Consider the following 15,055-nt stretch of genomic DNA (forward strand, 5'->3'; position numbering starts at 1 on the left):
ATTCAGTGTAGTTTTTCATAGTCTGATATCAGAGGATTGAATTCAGTCCACCAAGTGCTTACTAAATATGTCCTTAGCACTAACTTACAGAGAAAATAAAAATAAATTTCTCATTTGGGTAGGAACTCGTTCAAGTGATAAAGATAATGCACATGAAATAAGTAGGAAACATTGAATTAGGGTAAAGGGACAAAAAGAAACATTTATAGTATGAGTGTTACAGGTGTCAGAGCAAAGAGAATAATTAGTGTGAGACGAAACAATCAGAAAGCCTTTATAGAAGAAGTACTATTTGAACTGCTCGTTGCATGGTGGTAAACGGTCCTTGACATTTCTGTTTTTTGATATGAGCTCAGTTCAGCAAATATCTGTGCCAAGTACTATTATAATAATTTTCCTGCTCTCAGTGATCCTACAGCCTGGTAGCAAGTCCTATGGATTATGTAGATTCAGTGTTATGCTTGCTTCCATTACAGGGCTTTCCATTTTCTGTTTGGTGGCTCTACTCATGACAAAACAGACTAATGAATTTCTGTGATTCATACAGTTTATTTTCCTCTATTTTTTCCTTCTAGTCACTTAAAATACATATGTATATATTTATATAATATATAAATCCACGTTTATAATTTATATTTATATATAAGTATGTATTTTAATTTCAGATAGGCTTCTTTCACTTTTCTTCCTAGTACTAAGAAAATTAAATAACACCTAAAGTAAGATATAAAAATAGATTAAAAAAATCAAATTTCTTCTGTATAGCACAGGGAACTGTATTCAATATCTTGTTATAAAAATAGATTGAAAAACAAATTTCTTCTGTTTAGTACAGGGAACTATATTCGATATCTTGTAATAACCTTTAATGAAAAAGCATATAGGTGTATATATGCATTACTGGGACATTGTGCTGTACACCAGAAATTGACATATTGTAACTGACTATACTTCAATTAAAAAAAAAGTGTCGTCAGTGGAGCCTGAAAGCCTGAGAAAAAATCCTGTTGTTGTTTAGCCACATGACTGTAGACTATTCACTTAGCCCTGCTGGGCCTTGCTTTTCCTCATGTACAAAATGAGGTGAATAGAATAGGTGATCATCAAGATTTCTTCAAATTCTTAAAAACCTGGGCTACTAACAAATTAAATTTGTTAGCCTGATCATGATCCCACAGAGCATATGAGGGACTTAGTTATTGTTCCCAGAGGTTTTCCTTCATAGTTTGTTCCTGATTTAGAACAAAGGATATGGAGGGTATATCCGGTACCCTTTGGGGGAGATTAAGGGCTTTCAGAATGCCTACCATTAAATGGCCTTAAAATCATTGCCACACACTTAGTTAAATCTTTACAAAACTTTTTATCAAAACAAATTACTGAATGGAGGTTTCAGGATTAGAGACTGCTTCCCTAAATAAGTTGTTTCAGATTTGATCTGCTGTTGGAGAATGTGTGTCATTTTTCAGGAAGTCAAAATAATGTGTATTGGATTTGTCACACCAAACCCTTCCAACAAAATTGGCCATTCTCCTAACATTTCACTGTGGTTGTGAAGGTTGAGAAATCTTTGTACGCTTGACAAGTGAGTGCATGACGTAACTAAATTTTAAGAGCTATCTGCCTATGAGAATATCCTTGGACAGTATCTGAAATTTCCTCTCATTGAATCTCTGGACTAGGTAAAAGCCTCCCTTCATCAAGTCCTGATAGTACCTGGGGATAATTTTTTGGCAGATATGAACATAATAGGATTCAAAAATTTATTGCATTAGCCAAGGCTCCTCCAGTAAGTGTTTCACAAGATGATTCTAGTAAACTAAGATTCACAATTCAATTGGGATTAGGGTTCTATGTAAGCCAAAGTGGGGAGATAAGATTCACGAAAGAGATTAATGTCAAAGACATTGCTGTATATGTGTTCAGCTCCCAAATTTGAAGTGGTCTTGGACTTATACCTTCAATTTATTACTCAAAATATTTTTATACATCTTTAATAATATCCTTTAAATCTTTTTTCAACAGTTCTTTCAAAGTGGAGTCTGTGCACAACAAGATGAAAAGTCCTGGGAACGATATTTTGAATATTTCAAGCTTCTACGGTTATTTACGAAATGGTAAAGGAGTTACAGATACAGTCTAATTTTTTTCCTCTATGAAATAAAAGTGCTATAATAGGCTAGCACTCCACAGTTTAGGATGAGAAGTGTGCATATTTATTGTTTGATTTAATCTGCATTTCGCATGGTTAGAGTTTTGTAATATGTATGTCCATATTTGAAATATATAAAAAATTTTATTATTAAAATAAATACCTTATAAGACATGAAATATGGTGGATTTCATCAAATTATCTTTGAAATACCTGAAAGTCTGAATGAAATTTTTAAGCAAAGGAAACATTTGATTAAATTAAATATTTAATTAGCTTAGGGCCATAATGTAATTAATATTAAATTAAGGTCATGTGTAATTTATGGGGACATTTACCGCCTCAATATCTTTATTACCAAATAACTGATTATTATATTAGGGGATTTTACAGCTATTTCAGAAGGTTATATAATGGTCCCTGAATTCTTCTTGGTAGCAAGCTTGGTGTTTAGATTTTCTTTTGATGCCAAATGGTAAATACCTTTCCAAAGCCTGCTTCTCCAAATTTTTGACGTGTCAGTAAACGGCAATTCTAGCCTTCCAGTTATTCAGACCAAGAACTTTAATGTTATTTTGACTTTCCCCTTTTTCTCATATGCCACATCTAATCTTTTAGTAATTACATTGGTTCTACCTTCAGAATATATCCCAGATTCTGACTCCTTCTGCAGCACCTACACAGCTAACCCCCTGGTGAGCCTTTATCCCCTTTTTCCTGGACACAGAAGCCTCTTAACTACACCTCTGCTCCTATTTTTGTTTCTTACATTCTGTTCCCAACAAAACAGCCAGAGTAATCTACTTGAAACTAAGTTAGAACCTCATGCTACTACTAAAAACCTTTCAGTGGCTTCTTTTTCACCCTGAATAAAATCTATAGCCCTTAGGGTAGCTCACAAGGCCCTGTATAACCAGGCTGCTCTACCCATGTCATCGCACACACACCCTCACCTGACCTCATCTCTTTGAAGTCATCCCCTGCTTCACTGGTTCCATCTACACTGGCCTTCTTAACTCTTACCCAAGCACACAGGCAAGGTTTAGGGTCTTTGCACTGGTTGTTCCCTCTGCCTGAAATGCCCTTTCTCCAGGTTCTGCGGAAGTCAACCTGCTGCTCCTCCCCTCCATCCTCCATCCTTCATTTCCTCCTCAAATGCCATTGTATCAGTGAGGCCACCCTCCCTTCTGCCCAGCACACCTTACCCCCTTCCCTGTTTTACTGTTTACATAATCCTTTACACTATCTGACATACTGTATATATCATTTTTTTCATTTGCCCTCTACCTCCTGCTACTCAAATGTAAACTCCAGGGAGGTTATTGTTTTTTTAAGGACAGTTTTATTCACCATTGTGTCCCCAGTTCCTAGAACAATACCTGCAAGGAATTAAGCAAATACTTTTGGATTAATGGATGAATAGAAAATAGAACAATGGTTTTGGAGATAAACTGCTGAGGCTCAAGATCCAGTTCTGCCACTTACGACTTATGTAGCTTTGAATGTATCTTTTACTCCTTTAAAAGCCATTTTTACGACATTTGTAAAATGGGAATAATATTCCAGACTTGATGTATATGTTGCTCCCAAAGTTGTGCGCTATATGATCAATACATTGGGATGACCTGAACAACAGTGCAAGTGGCTCTCTCAGGGCTCTTGAAAAGAAAATTCAGGATATTTTAAAGTAAGAGTTTATTAGTAGCATCGTAGTATGACCAAAGAATTAGGCCAGTGACTTTACTAGATGTTATCTCAACTAATATAGAAACAATGCTATATGGTAGGAAGATCTCTGTTTTTCCCTTAGGAAAATTGGGGCTCAGAGAAGTTAGATGACTCACTTATAGTCAACCAGCTGGCAAAATGAAGGGCCAGGGTTCCAGCCCAACTATGTCTAATTCCAAACTCCTAGCTTTTTCCACTATGTCAGGCCACTTCTCACATTTATGATCACAAGTCATGTTCCCTATGACCCAGTCTGGATTGCCTGCCTTCTCCTTAGGTGGTAGCCCTTATTGGGGTTATTACCCTAATTTTTATTTTTCATAACACTGGGGAAGAGACTAGAATTTAAGGTGTATTATGAGTGGTTTCTGCAGAGACCTGGGGATTTGCCAACCAGAGCCAAGGAGGTCCCAGTTTGTCCTATGACTGTCCCAACCAAAGCAGCCTGAGCAACTAATGTTATTACTGAACAGTCTCCCTGATGTTTAGAGGCGGCCTTTATAGCATTTAAAATTCAGTTAGGTACTAAGGAAACGTGGTTTTATGTTTTAATAATCGGAAGAGGTGAAGGGAAAGGAGGAATTCACTTCATGCTCTTAATTCTACAAAGTCTAAGTCTAAGGAATAAAATAATACTCTGAGGTGCTCATTCTGTGAAGGGTTGACAGGCACCAATACCCACTTCCATCATCAGAATTGATGGCTAAGTATATTGGTAAGCCTTGGATGTTTTCTTTTTATCTTTCCCCCTGAAGTTGTAATTAATTCTTTAACTCACTGACATTGCCAAGAAAAGTTGGCTCTCATTTCCATCTCATATTAAAATTTTAACATCACATTAAAGTGCGCTGTGAAGTACCCCGTGATGCCAGTAAGTAGTTACAGTTGAGACCAATACTTCGCTTTGATGGTGGAGTCACAAGGTCAACAAAACGAGAGAGGGAGAAAGGAAAGAGATCAAAAGAAAAATTTTTCTTACCTGCTGTGCTTATGAAGAAGTGGAAAATACGACTTCAAACTCATTGTTCTCTATCTTACTTGCACGTTTTATGCACTGTTCTCGGTCATTTCAAATTCACATCATATGTTCCATCAGGAAAAAATAATAATATTAACAATGAGTCAGAAGTTTCCTATATATTTCTTTCATGTTCTCAGTTTGCATTATATCAATACCTTCTATTACACCTCCCTTGATCATTAATGTGAGATATATATAAATACACACACACATATATATATTAATATATAAAATGGTAATTCAGTGAAAAGCATATTGGAATAATACTAATTTAAATAGTTGAGCCAGGATTTCAAACATATATTAATACATTAATTTAAATAGACAATTATAGCAATTTTCCCTCCAGCACAAGCTTTTATCATTCCTCCTTATCTCACTCCTGGATGTGGCACCTAGATAATACACTTTAGCCATCAGAAAGCCTTAATTCATCGATTTTTTCATTTGGATGATAATACGTACATTTTCAATTAATGAAAAGGTACTTATTAAGTGCTTTTTTGTGTAGGGAACTGTCGGACGCTTTATGGATCAATTTAAATAAACCAAGCCATAGCTCACTCTTAAAATTTCACAGTGAACATTAGGGCAAATAGATAGAAAGGACATTCAAGAGGGCAAACTTAAAAGAAACAATACATAACAAAATGAGTTAAATTAAAACATAAGTGCTATACCTATTGATCAGAGTAGTATGGCTGGGCAAGAACGAATCAAAGGAAGTCTTTTATAGGATTTTCTGTGTGATAGATATTGATTTATGGCAAGGTAGATTTTCAGGAATTGTACGAGGAAGGAGTTATAAAATTCAGTGATCTGTTTTTTGGGGGAATGTTAATCATTGCATTTTGTTGGCAAAAATATGGAGATGGGTTTAAGATATAAAGATGAATTTCATTTGATGTGAATATGTATTAGTATAATTGTTAGAAATACATATAAATCAGTCAGTGTTTCCTAAATCTGGCTATGTATGAAAATGATCCAAGGTACTTTTAGAAAATATTAATGCCTGCCCCACCTTCACCCTGGGGCCTATTAAATCAGAATTACTGCAAGATTGAACCTGGGCTGTGGTGTTTGTAGGAGGGCAGGGTGGGGAAAGCTCCATGGGTGATTCTACTGTGCAGCCAGAGTTGAAGATCATTGGGTTGCGTCTGTGTTTAACAGTCTCAAGATACAAATGTGTTCTGTGTATTTCTAGGTAAGAGTGAATCCCATCTACCTGAAGCTGATGTTTCACTTTTGAAACTAATTTCCTGTTGGAGAGACCAGTATGTCCAGGTACGATACAGTTCATGTTCTTGAAGGCACTGGAAGAGTTCCTGACAGCTGTGGTTTATTCATATTCATATTCATATTCTCTTGTACCTGAGAGTACAGGTAAGGAGGAACTCCTGTCTTTGCATAATGTTTTCTTCCAGGGTATTTCATTAGGACTAATAGGACTAATGCAGAGACTAATAATGAGGGAAAAGTGGAAAATAACATACACAAGGATGCACCAAGTTAGAGGCTGTGAACAGGGGGAGCAGAGGGATGGGTATTTATGTTGTTACAGGTAACTTATTGCCCACTGAGGTTTCAGCTGGTGGCAGAAATGTCTATTATTTGATTTCAAATTGTGTCATGAGGTAAAGGTCCCTAAGCTTAAGAATTTGGTAGGTGTAATTAGAAATCATTTTCTATCCTGACAATGCTTTCTATGTGGGCTGATCTAGAAAGCTGGTTTCCTCAATGTTCAGCTTAAGTTCTTCTTCCTCTTTTAAGGGTTTTTTGTGTCCTAAAAGCTAACTGGGTCGTTGTGTACATTGTACAGAAATATCTGTGCGTTGATGAGATGCCTATTTGTTGGAACTTTATTCTTCTCTGTGAGCTTCGTAAATGTCAAATTTGCAGGACAAGAATAGCGATCACTCCAGTTACAAGTGGTTATTCTTGGTTACAGGAAAACAAAGAAAGCTAACTTGGAACAAAACCAAATAAACACAGTTGGGACCATTATTAAAACCATGGCCTACCTAATCCCTTCCCTCCCTCATCATTCTCCCAAGTTAGCACATTGAACTTTTTATTTCCGCTGCAGAACCTTACTCTTCTCTCAGGCTGGAATTCTCATTTTTCCATTCATCATTTAGGTCTTTGCTCAAAAGCCAGCTCTTCAGAGAAGTCTTCCCTGATCACTCTTTCTAACATGGACACTGCACCTTCCCTTCCCCCGTGCTCCAGTCACCATCACATTACCCATTTGATTTTCTTTGTCCTGTTTCCTTTTAATGGAAATTATACCATTTGCTTTTTTGCTTGCTTCTCTTCTGTCTTCTCACTGTTATAGAAGCTTGCTGAGAGCAGGGACTTTGTCTCACTCATTCCTTGCACAGAAGCCAGTCAATAAATATTTAATAAATGACTGAATAGCTATGCTAAATGCCTCTGCAATAATCAAATATTAGTATATGCTGACTTTTTCAGCAGATTAGCAATCATGCTGAAGAGTCTCTATTAAACGTGGGACTTTTTCCCCCAGTGCCCAGAGAACTTCTCAATGGGGGAATAAATTCTGAAGGAAAAGAATTCAAAGAACATTTATTCTGAATTGCTCTAACTAAAGATCTTTTGTAGTTGCTCATTTGACCTTCAAATAAATTTTAATGTGGTTTGGATATGTTTGGACTAATGGACCTTTAAGGTTCTATGATTCTATGACCTTGTGTAAAATGCTAGCAGCAGAGCAGATATTACCAAAACGTTTATTATTTGCTCTGTATGAAGTTTAAGCTTCAAAGTTCTCTTCTCATTTGATGAGATCAATAATCCTGGAAGATAGGTTTAACTTGTTGATTATTTTCCTCGTGCGTAAGATGGGGATGAGAATTCCTGGGGCCTTCAGGAAAAACAGTGGCCCTTGCAAGTGTCCGTAGAAATTCTTCATTAACCAATCCTCACATTCCTTATAAAGCTGTTCATTTAAGCAGTTAGTCGAATCCTGTTAACTTCAATCCATTTTTAATGTATTTTAGGAACACTAGATGGTAATAGAATGATTTTGTAAAACAGCAAAATCCTATTTCAGAAATTGAACGGGGAGTAACCGTAAGGATGTAAAAATAAGGGTAAGAATGAGTTAATTCTGCAGAAGAATGAGTTTGTCTAGAGATTATCTCTTTTGCTTCTCACACATGAAATATACCCAACATAGAAATAAATGCTGGGAGGGGAGGAGGGTATAGCTCAAGTGGCAGAGCACATGCTTAGCATACACAAGGTCCTGGGTTCAATCCCCAGTATCTCCTCCAAAAATAAATAAACTTAGTTACCTCCTCCCACAAAAATAAAAAATAAAGTAATTTTTTAAAAAAGAAAGAAATGCTGGGAAAGCAACAGCAAATTTTGGGGTTGCTAATTTGCATGTTTCTGAAGCAGCACTGAAGGTCATCGGTTTTTATAATCTAACACTAGTGGTTAAAAATCATGACATCCAGGCCTCCGGGGAGAAGTGTTGCTTTTCTAGGAGATGATGCAAAGACACAAAAGGCTAGTGTGAGCCTGAGTGTTGCGAAAATGCTTTTATACCAGAAAATCTGGACACTGAAACCACAAGCAGGCCATGGGGGCTCTTATGAGTCTCCATAATGCTCTGTGCTATTGTCCAATACTTTGCTGTTTCAAGGTGTAGGTAGAAAAGCATTAAACTTTTTACCTTGCTATGGCACAGTAATACTTCTAGTAATAAGCATGTGGCCCAGAGGTGACTGTCTTTTCCTAGCCAATGGATTTTTAAACCTTATTTTAAATCTCTGCACATTCCTTCATAAGAGCGTAATACTTTGCATATCTGTCTTTTCAGGAAAACTATACATGCATTTGGAAGACAGCTTTATAGCTACACTGCTTTTAATTCTAGCTCAATATTAAAACCACAAAGTTATATAAAATAGTGCCTACAGATTTTATATTTTATTGGGAAGAATTCTATGCCTACTACCACTATGCCTACTATCTACAAAATTTATCTACTATATTTATGTGCTAGAGAGACTCAAGTATTGACAGTCAGAAATTATCATAAATTTTACTTCCCATAGTGTATATTTTTAAAATATATAGTCTCTATTTCAATCCTGTTAGCATAGTTTTAGTGCCTACTGTATGCCAATACTATGAAAACATTATTATACGTTTATATAAGTTGTATCATTTTGCTGAGTATTGATTTTGCACTGATCATAAAGTGTATATTTTGAGTTTGTTTCCAATTGAGTATGTGCCATTCTGTATTCATTTTTGGCTTTGTGGCTCTGAGTATCCTGCTTACTATAGTTAATATGTTTTATCCTGCTATTTCTGCTTTGTCTTATTTTTAATAATACTCATATTAGTTATTCTTGCATTATGCATTTGTAGTGACAAATATGTCAAAAAGTTCCAAAATTTAAGTTAAAAAATACGGTCATGATATATAAATCTAATAATTAGAAATGTTAATTGAAGTTGCAAAGATCCCAGTATATTTTTAAGAAAGAATGTTGATCCAGGTTGTTACAGAATATTCTGTATACAGTATATAGAATAATATGTCTAGTAGATAGGGGATACTCTAAATCACAGTTGTGGGTGGCTCCCTAGAGATGATAATCATACCAGGGTGAGAGGGCAGCCATAATCCCGTGGGGACATAAGGACAACTGCCCATTCTGAAGGATATACCATAGTCTGGATTTATTACAAGTCTGAAAATATCCTCCAATATCTTCCTGATTTTTATAGGTATGGACAGAAGCAAGTTCCATGCAAGTTCTGTGACTGACAGCTTTCATCCTAGCCTCTCTTGGCATCACAGACTTTGTTTTATCTGGCAGGATATGAAGTCCCAGAGTAGTATGTGACCTGTCAAAAGTTGCATTTAGAGTAACTGTCATAATCAGATCAGAAATTTGGGCCTTCTCATTTCAGATTCACAGCTCCTTCTACCACATTATCCACATCTTGGAAGCTATGGTATCAAATAAAATGTGTGACACAATTAAAATGAAATAAACTGAGTGATGTGAAATTGTCCATGAATAACTAATACAGTTTGTCCCATCATAATATCTACATGATAAGCATGGTTCACTTATGAACCATGGTGATCTAGAAGAGTATATGTTAGTAGATATCATATCTGATAGTAAATATAGTTTTAGCAATGTTAATTGAAACATTTCAATTTAACATTCAACATAATTGAATCTCAGGATATGGTAGATATTAATAAGCATGATTCATCAGTATCATGATGTCTAGAATTATATGGTATTTATTCCAATTTATTCCAAATACCATATGGTATATAGTAATTATATATTCATGGTATGCAATAGCTATCACAGTTTTGAGTCTCTCATCACATAATATGCATGAGTAAGCATTATGTACCTGTATTGTGACAGGCATTACTGGATTTGGTATGCAATAGTAAAATCACATTATTCATTAGCCATTTTTTTTTCACAACCTAGCCAAACATTTCAGTGGACAAGAGTAGGAGGATGATCAGTGATCAGGAAGCTACTCTGATCCTTCTAGGAAGCTCCCTATATTTAAAGCTCAGGTGTGCCGTTCCTTCGGCCCCTGTAGTTCATCGAGCATCTGCCATCAGCATAAGTTCTCTGAGTGTACCTGGAGCCTAAATCTTTCACAAGCTACCATGAGACAAAACAGAGACCAAAAAAATATTTAGATGAATACTTATTCTGTTTCTGGCATCAGTCTCAGTTGGTGTTGTCCCAAAGCTCTAGCTCTAGGCATCCTATGGATAGACTGGGGATAAGGCAGAGGGGACGGGGCAATTATGGAACATGAGTCATCTTGACAGAGGACAGGCTTTTGAAGGGAAAGGAGCAGTCATTGGAACATGGCTATATGAAATGTTTAACTGTCAGCCAGAGACAGATAATGGAAAGGTGTCCCAGGTTCACCTAGATTAGCAGTGCCCTTCATTTTCTCTCACCAATTCAGGTCTTGGTTTTCCTTGAACACTGCCTAACTCTTGGACCTTTCCTCATTTCTTACCAGGAAGAAGCTAAGGTACTGTCACTGGCTTTTTATTGAGGTATAAGAGTATAGAACCTTTGGAGGACATATACTACTAAAGATGTAGAATGTCCACCATGTCTGTGTGCAACTTGGGATGCAACACCCCAGGTTCTTCATTTTTAAGATGAAAATACTGTATTAGACGTTCTGTGGTAAGCATCCCCACCCCCACCCCCTCAACCATAGGCCCTTGACTGGGCACGGACACTAATCTGAAGGCAGGCTCTGTTAGTATTTTAAGACACGTCAAACCATATACACATACACACAATTTAGTGAGACTTATTATTAAAGTCTTTAACTTTCTGTATTAAACCCAGTTTAAATTAAGTGTTTTTAGCTAAATAGTGCTTTAGAGCTAGACATTGGGGAGCTAATCTTGTCTTCAAGAGCAATATGATACATTCAAATTATCTTCTGGTGGAAATGAAAATATTTTATGAGAAAGAATTGAGAACTCCTTTCAACTTTCCTTTTATAATCTCTTGAGGTTTTTAAAAGACAAATATGATGATTTGGGTGCCAGTTTACAGTAACTGCGTTTCAATTGTTTTAGATGCTAATTCTAACAGAATGGAGTATTACAATTTATGTGAAATCTATTCAAATCAAAATTCCAGGCTTTGGGTTTTGTGTAAGATCCCAAGCATTTATGATAATACTAAAAATAATTCATTAAAAAAAAAAAACTTTACAGGTAACTGAAGCAATACAAGCTGTTCTCTTGGCGGAAGTTCAACAGCACATGAAGACTTTAAGAAAGACACCAGTCAACAGTGAACCAGTGTCCCTGGCAGAGAATGGTGACTATGAAATGATGCAGATTCTGCCAAAGATGGAATGGGCCAAGGAACCAGAGTTACAGTGTATTACAGACACTTTGCCTCTGAAAAGTAAGTGCAAAATTTATTGATATGCTTTTTCATCAGAACTTTTTCTACTACTTGGAACGTGTTGAGAATATGAGTTCACAATATATCATTTCTGCAGAAATCAAGCCAAGTGCCCTGTTTCTGACCTATTCTGCTATCAATTTCCTCATAATTGCCAAGTTTCTAAATCTAAATTATGTTATAGTTAATACAAAATTCTGCAGAATAAAAATGTATATTATTTATAAAAATGTTTTAAAGTTAAGTCAGTAAAAATGAAAACAGAATTAATAATAGCTTAATGGAAAATACACGAAAAGGATATCCTGATAATAATGTCCTAAAATTTGTTTTCATTTGATACCAATGATAATAGCCATGTGCTAGTTTTTTTTTTTTCTTTTCTGGGAATAAGAAATGTAGTAAAAACTAAAATTAAACTGTTTTATACTCATACCACTTGATTCTTTCTATAACAAATTGTATTATTGTAACTATAATCATAGTGTTTATGGTTTATGACTAGCAAATGAATCTAAATTTCTGCTATTAGCTGGGACTTAAAAATTTAAAAAGTTAAAAAAATTAAGTAAAAATTTGATTCTCAAATTTATAGTAAGTTTTAATGAACAAAAATATTTATATACGATTAAATATATATTTGCCAGGAAAACATGCTACAAATTTACATATTTCAGGCTGTTAAAAATAGTTAGGTACTTCTTTTAGCTCTTGAAAAAGATTTTATTTGTAACTCAGAAAAATGTTGCTATATTTAAAATGCTAAATCATAAAACAGGTGTCATTCTAAAAATGTATTATATTTATTTCTCCTTATTATTTTTACAAAGTCACTGTTTGAGAGCATTATGAAGTGAGAGATGATCCATAGTAGGAAAAGGCTTTTTCAATGAAAGCCAAAGATCAAAATAGGGAGAGTATTTCCTAACACCAAGACAATCACTGAGGCTGATAATTCAATAAGTAATTTGTTAATGCTTGACGGTGATTTCAAGTCACTTATTTGTTTTTTGTCCAGAAATTAGCTTTAATTATCTGGTAAATTCACTCTCTTGAAGGAGCTCCTTTTTGATCATATCACATAATTGTAGTTGTACTGCAACTTTCAAGCAAGAAGCAGAAGAATTTCTTATTAATTAATTTTCCATGACTGCATTTAAGTTCTTGATTCATTCAGAGAGGCACCCATGGTGTCATTTAATAAGTTATTTCCAACTCTCCAAAAACAGCTAGTGCTGTTCATCATGTGTTAACTCTCATTAGATGGTATTTCTGTGCTTTATCCCTAAACTTTAGTGTCTAATTTATCCACTGGTCTGTAGCCTTCAATTCTGGGTGAGAAATTCATGGCAGGATATTAAGGTGAAACTTTTTAAGAGTTTTGCTATCACTTGGCTTCCCCATTATTTGAAATTTCACTAGATTGGGCCCTGTTCTGTCCCCAGTTAATTCTTGGGTATAAGAATTATTAATACTATGGAACTGAGTCTTACTATGACTAAAGATATCTGAATCTTAATAGATATTATCTACCTTTTGATCATCATTGAATGATCCTTTGCCAGTGTTAAAAGAAAATTTAGGGTTAGTTTGTAATAAGAATTTGAACACAAAAATATTAAAGGTACTTATATGTTGGTGGATGGAACCTAGAATATTTTATTTAAAATAAATACAACATAGTCACAAAATGATAAGCATATATTTTCCTGGGAAATATTCTCTGCAGAAAAATATTAACTGCAATTAAATAGGAAGCAGATAAGCATTGAAGAGGAAAATTTCCAAGCAATATTATATCGGATGTTAACATTGCTATTACAGTGGTATATACTGCTTTAGTTGATGGAATTTTTAAAAATAAGTAAGTAAAAGGCTATATTGTTTATTTCAAATGTCCTGATTCAAAGGTTAAGAAGATACTTTAGATAGAATTCATCTGGTATGATTATTCCTCAAGTTTTACAGGCAGATTTACTTAGCCCCAGCATCACTGCAACATATACCATTTTATCAAATATTCTTATGATAAATGGTTTATGCTGTTTAATTTTATCAGGTCCTTGCTCATTTTTTCCTGTGTAAGCTCCCCATTCCCCCTACCTTTTTTTCCCCCTAATTTCTTTTATTCTTTCTTAGTTTCTTGATTTCTTGATGCATTTTATTTATAAATCATTTGGAAAATACTAGATGATGATTTTTTTTTGCACAGATACTCATTAATGTTTTTTATCCCAGGGCATAGTATGTCTGATCTATTAGCATTATGGTAATATGACAATAATAGGTCATAAGGAAAAATAATATTAACAGCAACAGTTATTGCATTCATAATATACTCTGACACTATGCTAAGGACTTTAGGAATGTTACCTCACTGTTTCCTTTGATTTTTCACATAATCTACATAAACCCTAAGACTCTGTTTCCAATATCTGAGTCATTTGTGTAAAGAATTTTACAGATTTTTAAATGTCCATGTTCATGGGAATGAAGTTTTAAAGTACAGCTGCCAAAAACTGAGAAGAGAAATTCCTGTAGTGCTACCTAGGCTTTTCCTGAGAGAAACCTTGTAAAGTTTTAGGCTGACACATTCATTAATTATGTCACATTAAAATAAACAGTATCTGAAAAAAAATTTCATCACATACTAGCAATATTGAAAGCCTCTGATTGTGTACATCTTGCACTTTGAGACATGGTTCCTATTATTATTCCATTTTTTAAATGAATAAATTGGATTTAAAGGAGGCTCGTGCCTTGTCTACAGTCACAAAAATACTAAAAACAAGGAAAGGAGTCCAGATATGCTCTGAGACACTGTATTCTTATCCAGTAAGCTGCATTTTCCGTATTGGCCTCATGAAGGAAATTTGCTCTAAATCAGCTTGATCTGAGAATTGAATAATTTATTGAGTGGGTTTTCTTGGATTTTTATTCCTCTCTCATAAATCATACTTTCTATTAACAAAGAAGATGCAGAGTGTTCAATCATTGCCATCTCAGCCCTTATAATAAAGAAAATCATCAGATTTCTTGAACTGTTTGTACATGAGATGCATCTAGAAAGGAGTGGAAATCAAGTAAAGTGAGAATTGAAGCATAATATGTTTGAACTTTATAATTTTGTATCTTACTTATTTTTCAGTGTTTTCACATGTTAAATTTTATGGCATATAT

At 34.9% G+C, this 15,055-nt stretch overlaps 1 protein-coding gene across 2 annotated transcripts in view; it reads left to right on the forward strand.

The window, feature by feature from the left end:
- WDR72 (WD repeat domain 72) overlaps positions 1 to 15,055 on the forward strand; it is a 191,326-nt gene that overhangs the window by 108,100 nt on the left and 68,171 nt on the right. For both annotated transcript variants that reach the window (XM_072963917.1, XM_015245018.3), the window contains exons 16-18: positions 2,026 to 2,117; positions 6,109 to 6,188; positions 11,680 to 11,875. In XM_072963917.1, coding sequence (XP_072820018.1) covers positions 2,026 to 2,117; positions 6,109 to 6,188; positions 11,680 to 11,875 — 368 coding nt within the window. The remainder of the gene's footprint in view (positions 1 to 2,025; positions 2,118 to 6,108; positions 6,189 to 11,679; positions 11,876 to 15,055) is intronic.

Source organism: Vicugna pacos, chromosome 6 (assembly GCF_048564905.1).
Source record: "Vicugna pacos chromosome 6, VicPac4, whole genome shotgun sequence".
Classification (NCBI taxonomy): Eukaryota; Metazoa; Chordata; class Mammalia; order Artiodactyla; family Camelidae; genus Vicugna; species Vicugna pacos.